This window comes from Dreissena polymorpha, chromosome 3 (genome assembly GCF_020536995.1).
Source record: "Dreissena polymorpha isolate Duluth1 chromosome 3, UMN_Dpol_1.0, whole genome shotgun sequence".
Lineage (NCBI taxonomy): Eukaryota > Metazoa > Mollusca > Bivalvia > Myida > Dreissenidae > Dreissena > Dreissena polymorpha.
This window is the reverse complement of record NC_068357.1, coordinates 2,335,678-2,360,960: the sequence shown is the minus strand read 5'-3', so window position 1 is coordinate 2,360,960 and position 25,283 is coordinate 2,335,678. Positions and strand designations below refer to the sequence as shown.

At 34.5% G+C, this 25,283-nt stretch overlaps 1 protein-coding gene across 1 annotated transcript in view; it reads left to right on the top strand.

The window, feature by feature from the left end:
- Positions 1–25,283, top strand: part of LOC127875075 (serine/threonine-protein phosphatase 4 regulatory subunit 4-like) — a 106,579-nt gene that overhangs the window by 32,570 nt on the left and 48,726 nt on the right. The window contains 2 exon segments of the mRNA XM_052419895.1: positions 19,798–19,900; positions 22,430–22,577. Of these exon segments, the coding sequence (XP_052275855.1) occupies positions 19,798–19,900; positions 22,430–22,577 (251 nt within the window).

Sequence of the window (25,283 nt, the reverse complement as noted above, 5' to 3'; positions counted from 1 at the left end):
CTTTAGAAAAATGACATGGTTAATACGACTATTAGTTGGCTGAATTAGATTGTCAGAGGTATCAAATAAACAAATGAATTATAAATGGCTTGTAATGAGACCATTTGTGAATGTTAGCCCTATTAAAACCTTCCCTGATTGAATTACTGGTTAAAAAAGAGAAGAAATATACATTCACTTAGAATTAAATTACAGTTTTTATGCATCAACACGATAAAGATAACATAAGGTTAATAAACATTGAATTGACCTGCAAAATGAATACAAAATGAGACTAAACAGCCAATTACCATAATCTGGATCAGTTGTTACAAAGTTGTTTGGCGTACTAATACTCACTAGTGCATATTATAGGGCTGTTTTGCTGTGGGAGGTTATTGCTCATCCATGATGATCTCAGGTCAAACAAACAAGTTGTTGTGGGATGGTGTACAGACCATCAATTGTTATCAGTGATTCGATATTTGTCACTGGTACTTTGTTGTGCATTGTACATACTGTGTGTATGAGCGGGGGATAATGTTGTTGTTTTTGGTGTTTACATCCTGTTTCAGTTGTCAGTACATTTATTTATATTGTCAGATTCTTTTTGTTTAAGTGAAAACTGAGTGTGAATGTAATACAGTCACTGTGATGTGAAGAAATAGGAACAATCAGATTTATAATAACTGTATCACTTGTGTATGCCTCTATCAAATATGTACGGGATAACAAATTATATTCTTTGTATCATTGTTCAAAAAGATGTTGGGAATATTCAGGAAGAAATATGGCATTAAAATTGATTTTTCATTCATTTGAATATCTCATATGGTTGCTTTAGATTAACAAAGTGAAAGTGACATTTGGCATCAAATTAAATTGGGATTTTTTACAGGTAAAATTCCTTTTCTGAGTAAGACAAATAAATACATATACAATCTTATTTGCTGCAAGAGTTAAATTAAAATGTATTCATTTGCTCATTTAGTCATAAAATGGACTTGCATCAAAGTGGATTAAATGTAGTTCCCTAATAGTGTCAGCCACAGAGTGTCATCCAAATGGGTGTAGAAAAAGGAAACATAAACTTGTCCCACAATTACATGGAGGAAATTGAAGTGTTCAAAACTGCAGAGTCACCAACAGGGGAGAGAATTAAGTTGTTCGTTGATGAACTCGAACCGTTTGAATCCAGCAGTGAATCGCCCACCCTTGACATGCCTGGCTTGCCTATGACGCAGTTTGTAGGTCATGATTTTGACCTAGATTTTATGATTGACCTTGAACTTGGATTAGAACATGACTTTCATGGACAGTAAGTATCTTGTGTTTTAAAAAGGCCAATAAGCCTTAAAAGTTTAGGTCCCACACAAATAGTAAATATATATTACAATTTTTTTGGTGCAACAGTTACTGTAATATACCATTTTATAAGGTAACATTTTTGTATTGCATATTAAGAAGAATCACTCAGTTCTGACTTCATGATATTTTATCTTTGCTTTATATCAGAGAAAAGTTTAACATCAAAAGTGTAATGCACATGTATTTGTAATGCAATACTACTCTTATGTGATTTGTATGTAAAGAAATTGGATTATTCAATATTATAGTGCACAGTTGATTCAAGTTTTGGACTATTGATTAATTATTTTAGGATTAAGGAATATAAACTAGCCCATGGGTCTTCTCATGAGAAAATCTTAACCCAATAACCAGTTATTAATGCATCAATAATTCATGGTCTTGATGAGGGCATGTAATTGATATTTGCTTTAGAAGTGTTAAGGACTTGCTGATTCAGACTTGAAGAGTTTAATGTATAGCTCACATTTCATTTGCAACTGTGTGTGTTAATGTTTTTTAAAGTCATATGTTCACACATTTTCTACAGATGTTTAACCTATATTGTCAGATTCACTTTTTCAACTATCAGAATCAAAGGTGCTTTGAGATAACAGCAGTCAGAAAGATCAGTCAACTGCATATCGTCAGTCCTGGGTTAACCCATTTATGCCAAGTAGACTCTCCCATCCTTCAAAATTGGATCAATTTATTTCCAAAATGAGGGATGTCTAGTATATTTGTTTCAATATTTAGAATATTTATTACAGAGATTCCTTAAAACAAACAGCGTAGACCCAGATGAGAGGCTGCATCATGCAGCGTCTCATCTGGGTCTACGCTGTTTGCCAAGGCCTTTTTTCTAGACGCTAGGCATAAATGGGTTAAAAACTGTAACCTGTCCATAATTTTTTTTTGAAGAACAGTTTTCTGTTTAATTTGTGGCTAATTTGACATTTACTGATATACCAATACCATATTCAATGCATTTTAAGAACTGAAACATGTTTTTATCAGTTAAACATATCATGTTTTATTAAAATCCATAAAAATATATTTAAAAATAAACTAACAACACTATCCTGCATTAACATACTCAAACTTGTGGATGCTGTATAATTGTTGATTGCTAATGAACTTGGGACAAAATGCATTATCTTTTATTCATGAACAGTCTGCTTATATTATCATGGACAATGGATGATGCTACAGTTTTGTCAAAAAGCCATTATTATTAGAAATAATAGGCAATAAAACTGAGCCTATGTTACCAGGATTTCTCCCATATCAATTCACCTATACAGAACAACACCTTGCTTGTCAAACTGTCCTGTAAATGTTGATTGGCTGTGCTGTAGTCCTGTATCTAATCCACAGTAAGCATTCCATGGGGACATTATTCAGGGAATGGTTGGGGCGGTGAGGTGATAAATCAGGTCTCTGTATTACTAGAGCCTAATGTTACTTATAATTATGTGGTTTGATATAAGTGCACTTAATGACAAAATTGGTAAATATGCATACATGCCAGAATTTTTCAGGTCCAAATCGGGACTTTCCATTAAAAATTGTTGAGAAATTTGACCAAAAAGCGGGACACCTAAAAACAATCAATCATTCCACCTTTTCTTTAGTCAGTGGTCAGTATATTACTTACAAAACCTCTAAATTTCTGCCCAATATTGATAAAAAATGTGTGTTCAGAATTTTGTGAACACAGACGTTCTTCCTTTTCTGAAAGTAAACACACTCCATAAACTAAAATATGGGGTATCCCCGTATGCCTCAATATGACATCCAATTGGTACAGGGATATCCCCTTGAACATATGTAAATCGTGTGACACGATGTGAGCGCATCAAGCACTGTTCTTATTCAACCAATCATAAATTAACTCTAAATTTAGATTGATGCAATATGTACAAACTATTTTTTGAAAAACAGTCGAAAACGAAAGGTTATTTGTGAGAAACATCAATGTGTATTGGTCAGCATTCAATTTGTTTGTTCTTCCTTTTCTGAAAGTAAACACACTCCATAAACTAAAATATGGGGTATCCCCGTATGCCTCAATATGACATCCAATTGGTACAGGGATATCCCCTTGAACATATGTAAATCGTGTGACACGATGTGAGCGCATCAAGCACTGTTCTTATTCAACCAATCGTAAATTAACTCTAAATTTAGATTGATGCAATATGTACAAACTATTTTTTGAAAAACAGTCGAAAACGAAAGGTTATTTGTGAGAAACATCAATGTGTATTGGTCAGCATTCAATTTGTTTGATATACAAAATCGGTGTTTTGACAGGTTTTATAACCTTAGGTTGTATAATACACAGGATAATAGTATCGTTGGACTTGATTGGGCCATGAAATACAAACGCAGGTGGCGTTTATTATGCCCCCCTTCAAAGAAGAGGGGGTATATTGTTTTGCGCATGTCGGTAGGTTGGTCCATCCATCCACCAGATGGTTTCCGGATGATAACTCAAGAACCCTTAGGCCTAGGATCATGAAACTTCATAGGTACATTGCTCATGACTGGCCAATGACCCCTATTTATTTGAGGTCACTAGGTCAAAGGTCAAGGTCACTGACTCAAAATAGTAAAATGTTTTCCGGATGATAACTCAAGAATGCTTACACCTAGGATCATGAAACTTCATAGGTACATTGATGATCATGACTGGCAGATGACCCCTATTATTTTCAGGTCACTAGGTCAAAGGTCAAGGTCACAGTGACAAAAAACATATTCACACAATGGCTGCCACTACAACTAACAGCCCATATGGGGGGGGGCATGCATGTTTTACAAACAGCCCTTGTTTCTGTATTGATACATCTTTCGATAGCAATTAGCGACCCCTATCATAAAAACACCATGGTGTGAATGCTGATTAAATCAATAAGTTGCCGATAAATCGCTGATTAGGTGTCAAAAACAACACAATAAAGGGGTTATCAATGGTAAGTTTTAGCCAGAAGGAGCTTGAAACGCAAATTTTATAGGGAACTTATAGACCTTATATCGTTTTTAACGAATGTCGGGACAAATCGTCTCATATCGGTATGCCGGGACAAAGAGCCCAAAAGCAGGACTGTCCCGTCAAGATCGGGACGTCTGGCATGTATGTAAATATGCGACTTTTAGGTGAAAAAAGAACACAACAGTACTTAAACCTTTGCTTTTAATTTAATTACTAAGAAAAAAAATCTTCCTTTATTTAAAGTCATGATATACCGCACATATCTTTTTTTGAATATATTTCTTGTTTAAAATAAAAATCTAATATTTTATCCATATAGAAATGGTCTACAAATACATCATAGTCTTGATTTCCCTCAGTCAGATGCACTGTTGTTTATGTCCTTCATATCTGTAATTATTGTAGTATATTCTACATTAGTATGGATGATGTATAATAGTAGCTTGTAATATTACGTATCAGAATATTTTGAACTTATCCATATTCAATGGTTTTATTAAATACCTTCTGTTTAATACTATACCAGAATTGTTGGTTAGTATTACAAGCACAATTCATGCATTAATTAAAGGTTCGTTCTTTTACAGTTTCATGCAGACAGTCTCTTCATTCAAAATCCTAGTTCGATAACAGATAGTGTTACAGTAGTAAGCTTTTATTTAAGAGACACTAACTATTAAATACTCACATACAATATTTCATATGCAGGGTTTAGCAGATTTTGAAAGGAGTGAATGCACAACATAATTATGTAATGAATGTTCAATGTGATGTTTTGATTTATAGGGTTAGTATTGTGTTGCCTTGGAAAAAAATATGGTAATTTGAAGTTTTAATAAGTATGGAGATTAAAATCCCAATCTATGGAAACATGACTTGTCACATGACATTCACTTTCAAAAAGTGCTTTCTGTTAATCTTTTTGCACATTTTGGGCATGTCTTAAGCATGCTTCCAAAATGCCACATAAATAATTATCTGTTATTGATTCTTGCCAGTGAACCTTTGCTTTAAAAGAATACTTAGGATCATACAAAATTCTGGATGACATATTTTTAAATTTTGAACTTGTCAGTTTGTCTTGTGGTCATTTCTGAATCAAGAAAACCCATGGCCCATTTTTGACAGCAACATAAAGATAAATGTATTAACATCAGTATCACATCCATATTGGTTCTGTTTAGAGAATAAACTAATGTAATAAAGCAGCAAAACTTTCTGAACCATTGCCACACAATTAAGCTTTATAGTTGCCATAAACATCTCAGCCAGACAGAATGTCATCGATGATCCATGCAATCATTGAACTGAAAGCTGCTATTACTGGAGATGCAAGAATTTCTTGGCAACCACTTGTTTGCAATTACAAATGTATTTTTGTGCCCCCCTTCGAAGAAGAGGGGGTATATTGTTTTGCACATGTCGGTCGGTCGGTCCGTCTGTCTGTCGGTCCGTCCACCAGATGGTTTCCGGATGATAACTCAAGAACGCTTAGGCCTAGGATCATGACACTTCATAGGTACATTGATCATCACTGGCAGATGTCCTCTATTGATTTTCAGGTCACTAGGTCAAAGGTCAAAGTCACAGTGACTCGAAATAATAAAATGGTTTCCGGATAATAACTCAAGAATGCTTAGGCCTAGGATCATGAAACTTCACAGGTACATTGATCATGACTGACAGATGACCCCTATAGATTTTCAGGACACTAGGTCAAAGGTCAAGGTCACAGTGACTCAAAATAGTAAAATAGTTTCCGGATGATAACTCAAGAATGCTTATGCCTAGCATCATGAAACTTCATAGGTACATTGATCATGACTGGCAAATGACCCCTATAGATTTTCAGGCCACTAGGTCAAAGGTCAAGGTCACAGTGACTCGAAACAGTAAAATGGTTTCCGGATGATAACTCAAGAATGCTTACCCCTAGGATCATGAAACTTCATAGGTACATTGATCATGACTGGCAGATAACCCCTATTGATTTTCAGGTCACTAGGTCAAAGGTCAAGGTCACAGTGACTGGAAACAGTAAAATGGTTTCCGGATGGTAACTCAAGAATACTAACGCCTAGGATCATGAAACTTCATAGGAACATTGATCATTACTGGCAGATGACCCCTATTGGTTTTCAGGTCACTAGGTCAAAGGTCAAGGTCTCAGTGACTCGAAACAGTAAAATGGTTTCAGGATGATAACTCAAGAATGCTTACACCTTGGATCATGAAACTTCATAGGTTCATTGATCATGACTTGCAGATGACCCCTATTGATTTTCAGGTCACTAGGTCAAGGGTCAAGGTAACAGTGACTTGAAATAGTAAAATGGTTTCCGGATGATAACTCAAGAATACTGATAACTCAAGAATGCTTAAGCCTAGGATCATCAAACTTCATGCGTACATTGATCATGACAGTTAGATGACCCCTATTAATTTTCAGGTCACTAGGTCAAAGATCAAGGTCACAGTGACTCGAAATAGTAAAATGGTTTCCGGATGATAACTCAAGAATGCTTACTCCTAGGATCATGAAACTTCATAGGTACATTGATCATGACTGGCAGATGACCCCTATTGATTATCAGGTCACTAGGTCAAAGGTCAAGGTCACAGTGACAAAAAACGTATTCACACAATGGCTGCCACTACAACTGACAGACCATATAGGGGGCATGCATGTTTTACAAACAGCCCTTGTATTCTAAGCGACCTCATGTATTTAGGCAGATAGAAGTAAGCGAAACAAAAACTGTTGAAATGGTCTATGCTTTATAACGTTGACTAGTCCGGTTTATAATTTGAACAAGTTAATCTCCTATGTAGAGTTTTAAAGTTTCTTTCTTGGGCTGGATCATAATGACAAGCATGTAAGACAAGGAAAAACAAAATGTAATGATTATTGTCCCCTACTGGTGAAACCGGAGGGGACTTATGGTTTGCGCTCTGTCTGTCAGTCTGTATGTCAGTCACACTTTTCTGGATCTTGTGATAACTTTAAAAGTTCTTCATATTTTTTCATGAAACTTGAAACATGGATAGATGGCAATATGAAGATTATGCACTTCATTTCATTTTGTTCCTACATCAAGAATTCTGGTTGCTATGGCAACAAATATATAAAATAAAAATAAATTATTGTTTTTACTGACAATGATGGAGTTTCACCGGTAGGGGACAATATTGCTAGGCAATCTCTTGTTCAATATATATTTGATATATACATTTTACATTATCAAACAATATTTTATTAAAGGAGTGTATCAATCTAGAAGCCTGTGAACAAAGAAGCAAATAAGAAATCAGTTTGATGCAAAATAAAATTTACAAGGGTACTGCTTTTCATCCAACAACTCTGCCTCCTCATTCGACCAGTTAATGTTTGTCAATGTTAGGCTTACAATGAACCTGTTCAGTTCATCCAACCAATCATGGCTTCTTGTGTGCATCCTGTAGCTAGTTTATGGTTGACAAAGATTGCAGTGCAAAATGGTACTGCAAATGATCCATATCAATATAGGGATAATACACGTTTTCGAGGGCATGATCATCTGCGGGCGCTCGAAAAATCCGTTCCTCCCCGAGTGCGCAAGGAACGGATTTTGAGAGCGCCCGCAGATGATCATGTCCGAGAAAATGTGTATTTTCGCTATTATTGCATAAACAAATCACACATACCAAAATAAATTAAAATAACATTGAAAACAATGTTTTGTTCATTCGAAATCGACAAAATAATTTGATTATTTCAATACAGTTCAAGGTTGTGTTTTACATATGCCTCACTTGGTCATCATCCGAAGTGACGAGGCTTTACCTTCGGATAGGCATTTTACGATTTAAAATGTGTTTAAACAGTGGATTAATGCAAAGTTGAAATGCAGCCGCGCAAATTAAGAAATAAGGAATTATTTTGGAATTTACAGCAGGATCGTTGAAGGTACATAATCACTTAAATTTACAGCATAGTCTTTTGAAAGTGTTGAGTAAATAACCTTAATTTCATTGACGTTGCCAATACAATAAAGCTGTTGTCAAGAGAGTGCAGATGGTATAAGTTGAAAAGTGGATTGAAATAGGCATTGCCATTATCCGTGCATGCATGAGGAAACTGGTGCTTATTTTCAGTTCCCCATTTATGCTTGGAAAGTCATCGAAGGCTGGAGAAGGGAAGTAACTGCGTGTGGACCAGATTATGGATATGAAAAACACATAACAGGGCTTGAACGGCACGTGAATCGCCTTGTTAATGCACGATTTCTTCCGTTCAAGCCCTCATTTTGCCAAGTTTCTGCACCCCACCAGAGGGCATTATAGATAGAGTTTATGCAATAATCATGGTTGCTGCTACAATCTCATCCCAGTAAAAGTTTGACACAGATTGCAGTTTACAATCATTGCATATGATCCTAAGAAATCATGACTTCTAATTTCAATCTCCTGCTAACTCATGTTTGACAAAATGTTCTACAATTAAAATACATATGGCATCCGACCAATCATGATTGCCTAATGCAATCTCTTTCCAGTTAATGTTTGACTATCATTGAGCTGTCAGCAAACTGATTATGGCTGCCAGCTGCCATTTCTTGCCAGTTCTTGTTACAGGTAATACATTGATATTGGCTGGTAATAAACTCCACCCTTGGGTATCATTAATGACTTAACATAAGGATACCACAGGCACCAATAATTAACTGCTTTCTTAGTTGTGGTAAATATCTTGTTAACATTGTTAATAGTTTGTTGTGTTGACAAAGCTGAGATACATTTGTTATTAAGCATCATTTTGTACAATTTGTCAATTTGATACTAATTGTGTTTAAAAGAATGTTGTTAACAGTTAACAGAAGTACATTTGCACTGTTATAAAGATTGTTTTAGTTATAGGATAATTATGCAGCTGTACATCAAATGATCATGAATAAATTTCATATTGCCCATATCTGTTTAGTGATGTTATGAAAAGTGATGCCAGACATATCTGTCTTTGTTGTTATCTGTTCTTAAACACGGTTAGTTATGGTTTCTAATTGGATGGTTATTAAATCTTGATTTGAACTTTTGTAATGATTTTTGCTGGGAAAAAAGTTCATAATAAAACCAATTATGTGTATTTGTCTTATACATGTACATTGCTTATTGCAAGTGGAGGTAAAGCCAATTATGATTGTCCTGTGTAATAAATAACACAAACAAGTCATTAATTGCCTGCATCTGGCAGGATTGGTGTTCAGTAATGTTCTGTCTGCCATGTTTCACCTCACTTGATGAGGCCACTTTTGTTCTATCTGTGTCTATGTTAGGATGGAAAAAGATGGTAATTAATGTAATCAAATTGCTTATTAAACCTGCAGGTGCAGTGCATTGGATGCAGAGATATTTATTTTATAAGCCATTGTTTTGTTATCTTGGGTCTGTTTTATGCCAAAAATAAAGGTGGGTTGTCCTTAATGTAGTAACCACAGTTTATTAATTGGGCACTTGTTTATTAATTGGGCACTTCTGCAAGGGATCATCTTGCTTTTTATTGCTTGCTGATGTGGATGGGGAAACATTTATCAAGGTAAAGCACAATGAAATATGCTTCTTTTTCACTAAAAACTGTAAATTTCCAACATTTGAGTTGTACTTATACAAATGATATTATTGTAATGAGGTGGTTTCTTTTAGGGCATTATTGTTAGGTTGCATAAAGAAGAAAGTAATGATTTGGCACATGAATATTAATGTGTTAACAGTGTTGTGGTAATGACTTATTGATGTGATACATTATATTCACACATACAATTGTCTATTATGCAACTAATTTTCTTCCCTTGAGTACCATTCATGCTGCCAAAAATGAAGATATAACTATGTGCAGTTTATTCATTCTGGCTCAGAACAGCCTCTTGAGATACCATAATTATGAGCAGTGCTCTGGGAAGATGGGCTTTATGGATGTCCATCTCAGATTAGCCTGTGCAGTCTGCACATTCTACTTTCAGCATAGAATGGATTTTTGTTTATAAGAGACTTCCTTTGAACGAAAACTTACATATAAGCGGTAAGGCTAATCTTGAATGACACTTTACATACATGCATTACGCCCCATTTTCCTGTCACATGGCTTATAAAGATGTTTTTTATAACTTCTTATTTTTTTTAGTGGAAAGTGGGTTGTTTTTTTTTAAATATTATATACAGTATTAATCTAAATAACTGGGTTAAAATATTGTCCAGTTCAGATATTAAGGTATTCCTTCAATATCGATTTGTCGCCAATTTAAAATAGGACAGAAATAATATCATATTTGCATGTTATGATCACAATTTCCTAAATGATATTAATGGTCCTATCTTGGCAATAATATGTGATATGAGTTCTACCAGCTGCCAAAACAATAATACAAAATGGGTGTACAAAGACATTGACAGAAATTATTGCTAAAACAGAGAGAATAAATCGTGTGATTATACAAAAGTAGAACAAACATAAAAACGTACACTAAAACAACATGCATGATATAAGTATTTACCGGACTGGTCAAAACTATGCATTTCTAAGAATATTTCAACAAGTCATCAATACATTTATGTACTGTTATCAGTGAATTTGTATTAAATGCATTCTACATGAAGTGAGTTCTTGTAAATGTAGGGAGTTTCTAAAACTACTCAGATCATATTTTACCAGCATTTAAATGTTATTAACTTGTTAAATTTGTAGAATAAAAGTTACAAACAATGGTTATGTGGTATAATTTTGAATGTGAATGAACACTCTTGAGACATTTTTTATGCTCCCCAAAAATTTATTTTGGGGGGAGCATATAGTCGCCGCTTCGTCTGTCAGTCCGTGTGTCCGTCCGTGCACAATTTTTGTCCAGGCTATTTCTCAGAAACTTATGACCGGAATTCAATGAAACTTTATGGGAAGCTTCACTACCAAGAGGAGATGTGCATATTATCAGCGGGTTCTGGTCAGATGATTTTTTCACAGAGTTATGGTCCTTTGAAATTTTCCATTAACTGTACATATAGTGCAGTTCTTGTCCGGGCTATTTCTCAGCAACTAATGACTGGAATTCAATGAAACTTAATGGGAAGCTTCACTACCAAGAGGAGATGTGCATATTATCAGCCGATTCTCGTCGGGTGATTTTTCATAGAGTTATGGCCCTTTGAAATTTTCCATTGTACATATAGTGCAATTTTTGTCCGGGTTATTTCTCAGCAACTAATGACTGGAATTCAATGAAACTTTATGGGAAGCTTCACTACCAAGAGGAGATGTGCATATTATCAGCCGGTTATGGTCGGATGATTTTTCACAGAGTTATGGCCCTTTGAAATTTTCTATAAACTGTACATATAGTGCAATTTTTGTCCGGGCAATTTCTCCCCATCTACTGACTGGAATTCAATGAAGCTTTATGGGAAGCTTAACTACCTTGAGGAGATGTGCATATTATTTGTGGGTTCTGGTTAGATGATTTATTTAGAGACCTGTACGAAAATTCTATGCAAATTCTGTATAGAGTCTGTACAAAATCTGCCCAGAATCAAGACAGAATTCATTTTTTCTGTACGAAGAGGACACAGACACAGAATATACCTTGCAATCTGTACAGATTTTCTAAGCAGAATTACAATGAAGCAGAATTTTATCTGTAAAGATTATTACACAAGACAGAATTTTAACACTTATAATTTTTACAAGACAGATTTTTAGCACTTTGCATTTTAGCCAGGCAGAATTTCTGTACTTGGTAGAAAAATGAGGCAGAATGTTGGACTTAGAAAAAATTTAGATTCAACATTTCAAAATGGGACTTGTAAAATTTAAGAAACAGACTTCTGATTTCAGTTTCTTATTGTTTATTGCAGGAAACATTTCTCTATTCACTGAAAACTAACAGTATGTTCAATTCATACAATAGTTAAAATGACCAAAAAATACAGCATATTATTAGCAAAAAAAACAAACAGCAGTACCTATTGTTCATACCATAAAGAACATAGAAAGTTACAATTTAATCCAACAGGCTTCAAGAAAAATCTACAATGGAGTGAAATAAGGTTGAATTTTTTTACAAAGTTTTTATTCTTTGCTTATTGCTGGATAAATTGTCCCAAAATACAGAAAATTGCTAGGACATTTTGTCTGCTGTTTGTCAGCAGTGACATTTTCAATGATATCCAAGATAGAGAGAGATCCAATTACCCAAGTTTACCCAAACACCAGCGTCAGGTGTGATAAATTTACTCCTATTTCAGCACATTTACTTTACTTGGCTCTTGTTTTATGAAAATATTCATTTGAATGCCAGTGCTTTAACATAACAAATTTTGTGACAAAAAATAAAAATACCATTATAAATAGGAACAATTAAGAAATTAAGACATAACATTATTTAAGTGTTGTAATATATATGGTTTTAAAGATGTTTGGTTGAGTCTACTTTAAAAAGGTGGTTTAGTCTACTTTGAAAAGGATAGTACACTTTTAAGTGTGCAACAAAATCTCAGAGACTTGACATTCGAAGTTTTCAAGCGAGAATCAAAATGTTCCATGAAATGGGGCGCAGAAGACTATGAGGAAAGAATTATTATTACCAGAGGTATGTTTAAATTTGCTTTTTCTTTCATCAAAATATGTATTTAATATGTTTACAGTATTTGGCTTTGTTTGTAAATTTGTTTAAAATTGAAACTGTGGTTGTGCATATTCAACTTATAATGCATAAATCATAGTTTCCTAGTTTTTGTAACAATGACCTTGACCTTGAAACGACTGGTCCCCTAATGAATTCCTATGCTAGGTCTGTATGTAAGCAATGAATCTGCATACAAATGATATATGCAGTATCGCCATCCAAACTCAAGTTATTGAGCAGAACTTTTTTTTTAAGTCACCTTAGCACTAAATGATCATGGTGAGCTATATGATGTCAGTCTATGTATGTATATATAAGATCTTTTAAGGAGGCTTTTAGATCACCTGAACACAAGGTTGTTCTTATTGTAAGCTTTTGTGATTGCCTTTTATCCATTGTGCCTCAAACATTTACCATGTAAACACTGTTGTGGAAATATTTAATGTCAAATCTTTATGAAACTTGTTTTGAACATTTTTTTCAAATAATAGCACTTTTGCTAATCTTAAAAAAACAACAACATTTGTTTTAATGGTAATACGCCAAGTTAGGAAATGGTTCCTTTACATACAAAAACATAGACACCAAGGTAATTCTTTCTTGTATTGCTATAATGAAATCTTCTGAACACAAGTGACAAACTGCACAAATCAATTGAGTTTAACTTTGGGTCTTTGGTACTGGTAAGCTCAATATTTTCCTTTGACCCTCATTTTTTTTGCATTAGCAGGCAAGTTAAAAAACATAAATGATTATAATTTTCCAGATGGTTCAACTGATGGAACATTATCCAACGACAATAAAAAGATTTGGAATGCGCAAGTTTTGCTGTGCTGCCTTTTACCTGATGGTGAAACTTAGTTCCGGGTATGTAAGGTATTAAAGTAAAAGTTTTTTTCATATAAGTCTTTTTTTATTAGTCTTTTCGAGAAATAAACATTGATTGTATCATCATTAAGCATACATAACTTCGACAAATGCTTCAATTTAACGTTTGATTAGCAATGTTCACAGATTTTGATTTAGATCAACTTCTGTCTTAAAATATATTTTTTAGTTAAGTGGAATGAAGTGCTTTCATTTATTTTTAAACAGCCATAAATCCGAGGGAGACACAAGAACGGTCAAGAGGTCAGGTTCTGGCGGGGAACAAGCATGACATAAAGCCTGTGCTTGATGCCGTCATCATTTCTGCCTGCAAAGGTACATTTTGTCTTGGGTTTTTTTGCTAGGTATTTAACATAATGAAACAGTGGTAGGAATTTTATTTAAATTTATGACCAGGTTTTCAAAGAAGATAAAAAATGAGATTATTAAATGCGGGTAGGGCGTATCTGGTCAATACCTTAAGTTTGTCTAGACTCAATTGATGACCTTGCATTGAGGCCAAGATAGGGATTGCATACAGAGCCCAAATGTGTCACTAAAAATAAACAAGAAACCGTCGGAGACGGGTGATGCTCCCCAAAGGTTTTTTTTGTCACAATATTGCACTATATATTCAGATAAAAGGAAACGTCTTGAGGGCACAGTAGTTGGGGGGACAAATTTTTTTTTTATAGAAAATTTCAAAAGGCCATAACTCTGTGAAAAATCATCCAGCCAGAACCTGCTGATAATATGCACATCTCTTCTTGGTAGTGAAGCTTCCCATAAAGTTTCATTGAATTCCGTCATTAGTTGCTGAGAAATAGCCCGGACAAGAATTGCACTATATGTACAGTTAATGGAAAATTTCAAAGGGCCATAACTCTGTGAAAAATCATTCGGCCAGAACCCGCTGATAATATGCACCTCTCCTCTTGGCAGTGAAGCTTCCCATAAAGTTTCATTGAATTTCGGTCATTAGTTGCTGAGAAATAGTCCGGACAAGAATTGCACTATATGTACAGTTAATGGAAAATTTAAAAGGGCCATGCCTCTGTGAAAAATCATCCGACCAGAACCCGCTGATAATATGCACATCTCCTCTTGGTAATGAAGCTTCCCATAAAGTTTCATTGAATTCCGGTCATTAGTTGCTGAGAAATAGCCCGGACAGGAATTGCACTATATGTATAGTTAATGGAAAATTTCAAAGGGCCATAAGTCTGTGAAAAATCATCCGACAAGAACCCGCTGATAAAATGCACATGTCCTCTTGGTAGTGAAGCTTCCCATTAAGTTTCATTGAATTCTGGTCATTAGTTGCTGAGAAATAGCCCGGACAAGAATTGCACTATATGTACAGTTAATGGAAAATTTCAAAGGGCCATAACTCTGTGAAAAATCATCCGACCAGAACCCGCTGATAATATACACATCTCCTCTTGGTAGTGAAGCTTCTCATAAAGTTTCATTGAATTCCGGTCATTAGTTGCTGAGAAATAGCCCGGACAAAAATTGTGCACGGACGGACACACGGACGGACAGACGAAGGGGCGACTATATGCTCCCCCCAAAATAAATTTTGGGGGAACATAAAAAGGTTAACTTTAGCTTGGATGGAGGTATTGGACACAAATTGTGTGTTAGCTTTATCCTTTTTACAGCCATTCTCACCCTTCCTCTGAATGAAGTAGTGCAGTTGTCTGTTACTCAACTTACTGACATTAGTTTAACTGTTTGGTATAATAAGCACTTGGTCCTGGTAAACCAGCTATTCCAGGATACTTTGAGTTGGTTAACTTAATGATATGACAGGCATATTGTTGATATGCTGTTGACAACAGCCAATAATCCAACAAAATCAAACAATAATCCAAACGTAGAAAATTTAGTTGTTTGCAGTTTAAGTCGGATCAAGGTCAAAGTAACATTTACTAAATACCAAAAAACTATTGGGATCGCATTTTAACTTTGGGTCTAATTAATACTAGAATCAAACAATGGTTTGAAATTCAATTGGATGTTTGTGCTATAAGTGAATTTTGTTGGGCTGGCACTTGATGTATGATGTCTTTAGTACAGGTATGGCATTACTGTTTGAAACTGAGTAGTTAGAATAAATTGGTTTCAAAATGTATCAGTTTTTTAGCTCGGCTGTTTTCGGAGAAAACCCGAGGTATTGTCATAGCCAGCTCGCCGTCCGGCGTCAGCCTTTCCGACGTGCTTAAACCTTGACATTTTGCTCTAAAATCAAAGTGCTTCCACCTACAACTTTGAAACTTCATATGTAGATGCACCTTGATGAGTTCTACACGCACACTTATTTTTGGGTCACTAGGTCAAATGTCAAGGTCACTGTGGCCTCTAAAAAAAATAAATATATCTGACAAGCTTTTATTTATTCAAAACTGCACCCGCAGCCGAGCGTTGGCACCTGTTATGCGGTGCCCTTGTTGAGGAATGATATAAATATGTAAATGTGTAAACATTTATTTTTTTACGATAGGTTATGTCTGGATGTGGTGCAAAGACCACAGCAAAACAGTGCCAGATGACACCTCCTTCAACAAGGCAGTGACACTCCAAATAGACTACTCCAGGAAATAAATGAAATCATCTTGTTTAAATTGAGACTAAAAATAGGGGGTGATTTTTTTATTTTTACCCTGTCATAATGTGATCAATTCAACAACAATAAAAATATTGGTACTGTCACTATATTTCATTGTGTACAGTTTATTGTTTACATTTTATAATCTCATAAAAAAAAATGTTATTTATTGATGGTCTGTTTATTTTGCTTTTTCTTCCTGCATACATTTTTTTGTACAGAAAATTTTCTGTACAGAATTTAATATTAAACAGATTTTATTCTGCACAGAATTCTATTCTCACATTTTGGTTCTCCCCAGATTTAATTCTGCCAGATTTTTTTCTGCCTCGAACAAATTCTGCTTAATTTAAATAATTCGTAAAATCTGTACAGAATTCGTTCTTTGTTTATATTGAAAAAATCTATAAATAGAAATCTGGTTCAACTCATTTAAAATGGACACCAAATATTTTCTGCACATATTCTACACAGATTTTGTGTATTTTATTCTGCACATAATCTGGTTGCAGTCTGCCCAAACATTTTCGTACAGGGAGTTATGGCCCTTTGAAATTTTTAAGTTGCTAAACCATCCATCTTATTATTTTGTCCAAAGTTATGCCCCTCAAGACGTTTCCTTGTATCTGAATATATAGTGCAATATTGTGACAAAAAAAAACTTTGGGGAGCATCACCCGTCTCTGACGGTTTCTTGTTTTATAAAGATTTACGATATTTATTCAGTCTCATCCATGGCTCATAATTTATAAATATCCATTTAACAAATCATATTTGTAAAATAAATAATATAATAATATTAGACTTGATTTGGAACAAATTGTTCAAAGAAAATGTGCGTAAAGGATATGTGCGTAATATGTCGAAGATTAGTCTGTGCAGTCCATACAGGCTTATCAGGGACGACACTTTCCACTTTTATTGTATTTTTCACTTAAGGAAGTTTCTTCTTAGTGAAAATCTTGTTAAGAGAGTGTGGTCCCTGAGTAAAGCCTGTGCGGACTGCCTAGACATATTTGGGATAACACTTTGCGCATATGCATATAGTTTGTTTTTCCCAAACCGAGACTCACATGTTAACTAGTTTAAAACAAGATGCTCTGAAGTGGCAGGATGAATGTGCCTCAGGAAATGACTTTGGCTGGAAAGGTGAGGTCCTGGATTTCTTATGTTCAGTTTCCAGGTTTCTTAATTACTACAGCAGGTAGTAATGTGCCAGGGGGGATGGAAGTGTTTTTGTGGGATGTCTACTGACATTTGGGTGGTAGAGCAAGCGTCAGACTGTCATACCATTCACCTCCCAGCTAGTGGTATGCATCTCCACCCACTGCTACCTTGTAAAGCTCTCTGTGGATGTACATAATTGTAATGTTTTCAAAATATTGTTGGTATGTTATATACATTTGCTTTAATGGTAGTTTACATTTTAAAGAAAACGTTACAGTCATTAAACAAACAGGGTAAAGTTTTAGCCATTGGCAAATGGTAGAATAAGCCATGACAATTAACACCCATAATTATTAAGTAACTATTAGCGAGTAGAACTTAAACTTACATATTATTATATATATAAAAAGATAATTGTTTTATTTATTGATCACGTTTTAACTATACAACTATATGATAAGTGACTTTTTATTCAGGTTATCTATTTACAATGTTGTGTTTCGGTCATCATATTATAAAATTATTATTACCTTTATGACCAGTTTGTGCTATGAAACTAATATTGTCCTATATTTAGTCATAATATTTACTTCTTAGACATCATACAGTCATATTAACTTCTCAACAACAAAGTTGAGTCCTGTATTTTTGCCTGCTTTCTTTCATGTATTGATTTCAACAGAATTGCTAGCTGTCATATAAGCAGTCTATTTGTATTCAATTTTACTTACTTCTTTCAATATGGAAGTTAAACCCACTAATTATTAATAGCTTTAACAATAGCAGAAATATTTGTTTTCTCTACTCTTGTGTGTACAACAAAGAATTGTCAGACAAAATATCCAAAGAATAATTTGTGAAGTTGATTTCTAGTTGAAAATTATTGGAATGCAATTACATTTACTTAGGGGCTTAATATTGGTCCCAGTAGGATTTCAATTCATTTTGTAAATTAGTCACCCCTAAAAATCGGCCATCTGGAAACCTATAATGGTATGGGCCTAGTGGCTATGCAAAATATTCCATAAATCCCCTTCATCGTAAACATTCAAATTTCCTGGAATTTTCCTTATGCGGAAATTTATAGGATTTTGTCAGCCACAGACATTGTTAAAAAAGTTCACACTTTGCCTCCTTATGATTCTGTGACAGAGTGATTTAGTTATGATGATTTCAATGAATTTGCGTAATGGTGTGACATGCATGTAATTATTATTTGCATATAAATAAGAAGATCAATTTATGTTCATCTGAGGAAAGAACAGTCGTTTTCTGAACAAATTATAAAACAATTTTGAAACAACATTTAATTAGTGCTATAATGTCCATGTGTTAAAAGGAAGATATGCCTTTTATATATGTCTATAGAGTGCTCCCAGATATGTTCAACCTGTTTATTGTACAAATTTAATAAACAAAGTTTGTTAAACTCCTTTAAATTTATGTGACTTTTTAAATAAGGCTAAGCTAAGGTGGGAAACTAGAAATGTTTGCATTCCATCATCAAAAATATAAAATATGTTATAAACATTAAAACAGGTATACAAGTGAAGTGTTTTTATATAGGTACCTTTTATTGAGTTCTTGTTTCATATTTTTAAACCAAACTGTGAAAAAGGGAAACCCCAAGTCCCTTAAGGCAAAAAACTGTTTCAGTATGTCAGACAAAGTGACTATGGACAGAAATAACAATGGATGCAATAATATGTGATTTGTTGAAAGAAATTGAATTGTAAGAATATTGTTAATTTACTTCAGATTAAGATATGATAATTTTTCATTAAAATTTTATTAAATGTGTGCTGAAATATCAAAATATGCCTGTAATATACTTGATTTTATAGGTATGAAGAAACTTTATAAATCTGGAGAAAAAATCTTAGTACCTCCTGTCTGTCTTTTATTTCATACAGGTGTCCATAAATACAGGACTGGTGGTGTTTGTAAATATCACAAGTCATATTTGGTTCACTATTTTACAGACAAAACTACTTTTATATTTTTTGAAGACCAGGTTTCTGCTTCCTGAGACTTGAAAGAGGCCAAAGAAGTTAATGTTTCACAGATCATAGACCTACATGTTGTCTTTTATAAACATCTCAACAACCATGTCCTCTTGGATAATTTTCAATTCTTGATGATTTCTTAATTTGACAGATTCCCGTGATTTCTATTTGCAGTTCTGGCCAGGAGGTTCAGCGCATCAGCGTTATCAACAACCTTCCCGACCTCCTACGTGACAGCCATGCTGACTGTATGCGAAGGGTTGTACCCAAAGTCAGGGTAAGTGATGTCAGGCCACTTGATTCAATAGGAAGTTTTAATTAGCATTCTGTTTTATATTTACTCAAAATAACAATTCGAAGAAAGAATTTCTCACAAACATGTTTCTTAGCAATTCCGGGACCTCCTGGTTGCATGTTGGACTCACAACCACAGTGCAATCTGTATTTTTTCCTGTATCTGATATATTGTTCTGTTTTTATGTGGAGTTGGTCAAAAGATCAGGGGAAAGGCGACCACAGTTGCCAGTTTCAACAATATTTACTTTTGCTGGGTCGTTACTGATACAGTGTTGTCCATTACCTTAACTTAAAAATTGCTTACTGTACATAAAATTATTCCCACTTCAAACAAAAATTAATGTTTTATTTGCAAGTTTTAAGAGCAGTTTCTCAGGTGACTGCATTTGTAATGATTTCAGTCCTGACATGTTATCCTGATATTATTATTTTTCCTTAATATATTGTAATCTGTTGTAATAATTTCACTGCCCTACTGGGGTATCCATTATTTTAAATATTTTGACTTTTTGCGCTGCGACATTGCATGAATTTAAGACCATCTCAAATATGTAGATGTTTTCCATTGGTCAGATCATCCCTGCACTCTTTCTCCATCCATGTACAGGAGTCCTTTGTTCTTGAAATGTCCATCATTGTAAATGTCCAAGTGTTATCTTCATATTTTAAATATTTCAATCATGTTGTTAAACAAAAACCAACATTAATTGTTGTTAAGTTTATTGTATGAAAACAATTGTTGCAGTCCCTTTAAACATATTTCGTAATTGAAAGTACTTTACTGTTTATGAACGCTCAATAAATAGTGTAAACAAACAAATAGAAATCTATATCACTGTCAAACATCGCGAAGTGTTCAACGAACATTGGTTGAGTCCTAATTCCACCTCTGCTTGCAACTATTGGCTTTCCATACTTTGTGTTTGCAATGTTAATTGATATATTTGTCAAACATATTTGCCAAATTGATCACAAGTACACTGATCAATGAACCCAGTGATCAGAGGGAAACAAATCACTTGTTGTTAGGCAGTTTTAGACAAGATCATTAATTTTGCCTAAAATTGTTTTCTTGTTTTCAATGATGGGTTATGAAAAGGTGAAATATTTTATTGCTTTCTAGGTTAGCACCCACTTAAGTTTCAGCAGACAAGAAAGTTTTTTTGCTATCATATAACATTATAAAACTTTGTTTGCATGCATCAAGGAAAGCCAAATTCTACTTACGCCTTTATGAAGCTATTAATGAAATGGAGACTCGCTCAGGAAAATGGTGCTTAATGTTTGTGCCTTAAGTGTCCTTCCAAATAAGCATAATTATGCAGTTTGCACAGGCTCATCAGGGACAACTGGGTGACACTTTTACGCAGATAAATAAAGCCTGTTTTACCAAAGGGAGGCTAATTTATTTTTAGAGTATTACAGTAACAAATTCGCAGTCATGCACTCAAAACCCAGGGCTCGCTGTTTTGATACCATGCTGCTTTATTTACTTGTGTTACATGTATTGATCTTTTTTGTGATCTTCCATAGAGCGTTTCACACTTAAAACAATTTATTAATATTGCATACAATTACTCAAAATATTATTGAATACTTAAATAGTTAAATAAAAAAATGCATTAAATGTATAAAGAAAATGGGCAGTTAAATATATTATTTTAAATAAAAGAAACATGATGTACGTAATAAGTGTTCATAAGTCGTACATTCTGTAAATAAATGTGCATTGAAATCATGAAAATTCCAAATCCAGACAGATATGTGCCAGTCATGTTGACCCGATTCTGGTTGGGGTGTCTCCACTGTTGTCTGTGGGGTCCACTGATATGTAAGATGTATATCAACATACAAACTATGGGCAATACATTTATTCTGATGAGAACATGTGTTCATTACTATGGAGATGTCTTGTATGTGAACATCATTATATACAATATGTGTCTCCAGTTGTTCATTGTTTTTTATGGGACACCTTGGACTTAGGATGTTTTTTATTTGTCACTGAAAAGTATATTTCTTCATGAGTTAAGACACGGTGAGCTGAACTATGATTATGTAAGTTATTATCAGGTTTTCAATTTGCAGTTATGTTAAAAATTGGATCTTTTTGACCATTTTAACAAATTTATGGTTTTAGGACATTAAGCAAGGATAATGTTCACCTTACAATTGTAATATTAAATGAAAAGTTTTAAACAAATTTGCTTGAATGTGTTTTATTTCCTTCATTTTACTTTGGAATCATTATATTTACCATGCATGGTTTCATAAATCACTTTCTTAAAAGTGCTACTGGTGATACAATTTCAATATTTCATAGTCCGGGGTCCTAAATCAGCTCAATATAGTTATAAGCTCTTCCAATTGTAGCGTTCATAGCCAAGTTTATGTCAGTTAAAAAAATAGGAATTGCTCTTCCAACTTTAACCTTACTTTTTTGACAACTATATTCAAGTTTATTCCTAAAGCAGTAGGGATTTATTTTAACATTGCCTGTAACTTCCAGGAGGTGCTGCATGTGGCCCAGGCGGACATGCAGTTTGCGGCATCCTCAGCGTTCATCCAGATACTACGTAAGGACCTGGTGCCCGTACAGAACTACGCCTCAACCTTCCTGCAGACCATCCTGTCCAGTGTGGACAACAAGGACCCAGGTGGGTACTGACAGGACAGGGGGCGCTTAATCCATATATGCCTAGCGTCTAGAAAAAAGGCCTTGGCAAACAGCCTAGACCCAGATGCGAAGCCGCATGTTGCGGCGTCTCATCAGGGTCTGTGCTGTTTGCTTAAAGGAATTTCTGTAAGAAATATTCTAAATATAGAAATTAATTTACTAGACATCCCTAATTTTGGAAATAAATTAATCCAATTCAGAAGGATGGGAGAGCCCACTAGGCATAAATGGGTTAAATTACCACATGCCAATTGTCAATCAAACAAACTGATTTTTATGCCCCCTTTCGAAGAAAAGGGGGCATATAGTGATCGGATTGTCCATCTGTCTGTCCGTCTGTCTGTCTGTCTGTCTTTTCATCACACTTTGCGTTTAGGTTTCGAAAAATGCTCATAACTTCTATGTCCCTTGCGATATAACCTTCATATTTGGTATGCATGGTTATATGGACAAGGCCTTTCCATACGCATAAACATTTTTACCCCTGTGACCTTGACCTTGAACTTGGGGTCTGCGTTTAGGTTTCGAAATCTGCGTTTAGGTTTCGAAAAATGCTCATGACTTCTATGTCCCTTGAGTTATAACCTTCATATTTGGTATGCATGTGTATATGGACAAGGCCTTTCCATACGCACACAAATTTTGACCCCTGTGATCTTTACCTTGAAGTTATAGTCCGCATTTAGTTTTCGAAATCTGCGTTTAGGTTTCGAAAAAAGCTCATAACTTCTATGTCCCTTGAGATATAACCTTTATATTTGGTATGCATGTTTATATGGACAAGGCCTTTCCATACGCACACAAATTTTGACCCCTGTGACCTTGACCTTGAACTTAGGGTCTGCGTTTAGTTTTCTAAATCTGCATTTAGGTTTCGAAAAAAGCTCATAACTTCTATCAAGCGTTTATAGGGGGCATTAGTCATCCAATGGTGACAGCTCTTGTTTGCAATCATCAATCAGATGTCACTGAAGTTTTGCATGGACTAATTTTGATGAAAGTTTGGATATAGCAAGCTTGGATTCAGATTTAGCTTGGGCTACATTATGTGAGTTTGGACGGATAAACATGAAGACTAGGTCTTGAGATTGTATTGGGGATGGGTCAGGTTAAAGTCAAGGTCACTTACTAAAAATTTAAAAAATGACAAATGCTCAAAAACATCATCATGGAGAGAGCATTGAACTGAAATTGTGTGTGTAGGAAAGCTTACATGCAGACCAATTGCTTTTGAGGCCAGTCATGTCAAAGTAAAGGTTATTGGTACTAAACATAACAATACAAATTTTAGTTGAATAGAGTTTAGGGGGAGGTATTGCCCTGAGATATTGTGTGTTTTGTGTGGCCACATGTCTTTGCAGCATAATGAACCTTGGTCTTTTTGTCAACTGTAGAATACATCCTGGATTTGTTTGTGTCTTAGCATGTGTTATTGGGGCATCAGTGTCTGTGACTCATTTCTAGTTTGTGTTCATTTATTGTATCTGTTCTGATTTTCATAGAAAACTTATTATGAAGCTTGTGATTTATTACAAAAAAGTTCTTTGGCTTGAAAGCTACAAAAATGGAGAAGAAAAATCATTTAATGATAGTTTGCTTTTATATTGATCATTGCCATTATAATTTAGTAAAATGGGACCCAAATATTCAAAACAATACTGATACAGACATAAACAGAGACATTTTAACTCTTTCAGTGCTGGACCCGAATTTTGAAGGCCTTTGCAAACAGTTTGAATCCAGATGAGAATGTGGCGTCTCATCAGGATCCAAACTGTTTGCTATTCTGATAGTATTCTTTGAAAAAAATCGAAGAAAATGCTAATTTTAGAAATTCAGCAGACAACATTTTAGCAGACGACATATTTCCCAGCATGCAAAGGGTTAAACGATTGCTCATGGTTAATAATCAGAAATTAATTTATTCATTATTTCTGATTTATGTTTTATCTCTATTCTTGTACCTTTTTCAAGGTACAAAGGTAAGAAAATAACAAAAAGCCTGGGAAAGTTACCCCCATCATTATCCTTCCTAATTAGAGGATTAGATGATATTGTAAAGATAGCAGTCTTACAGACCTCTTCCTCTGGGTAGGGGGTACTGGTATCTCTGATGTACAATTATGACAGCATTTGTTCCCTCAGTTATCATGCATTGTTGCATAACAAGATCTTAATTATAACAACACTACAATGCTTTCACATGTTACAGATTACTGGTTTTTACTTTGAATGTATAGCTCATATTCTGCATAGGTAGATATTTTGGAAACGACAAGTATTAATGGTTATAGTTTTCGTTCAAATGTTTAGTTCTATGAAGAAGTGGGTTTATTTCATTCTTTAAAGTTCATTAAGCATGTAAGCTTATCTCTTATGTATTCAGAAAAATATCTTTTAACTAGATTTCAAAATGTGGATGCAATATGTTTGTCAGTAATTTATTTGAAAGCACATCTTTGCTCTTACAATCCACTGATCACATTATGGGGATCTTATTATCAGTTTGTGGTGTGGTAATGCTGTATCATGAATATATTCTTCGTGAATTTTCTCTTTATAACCTTCATTTAAACTTAAAAAATCTATTCAGTAACTATTTACATATTTGAAAAATCAGTAACATGACAAGAAAACATTTATTGAGTAGCGTGTTTGTTGCATGGAGTGGGATAAATTGTTGCTG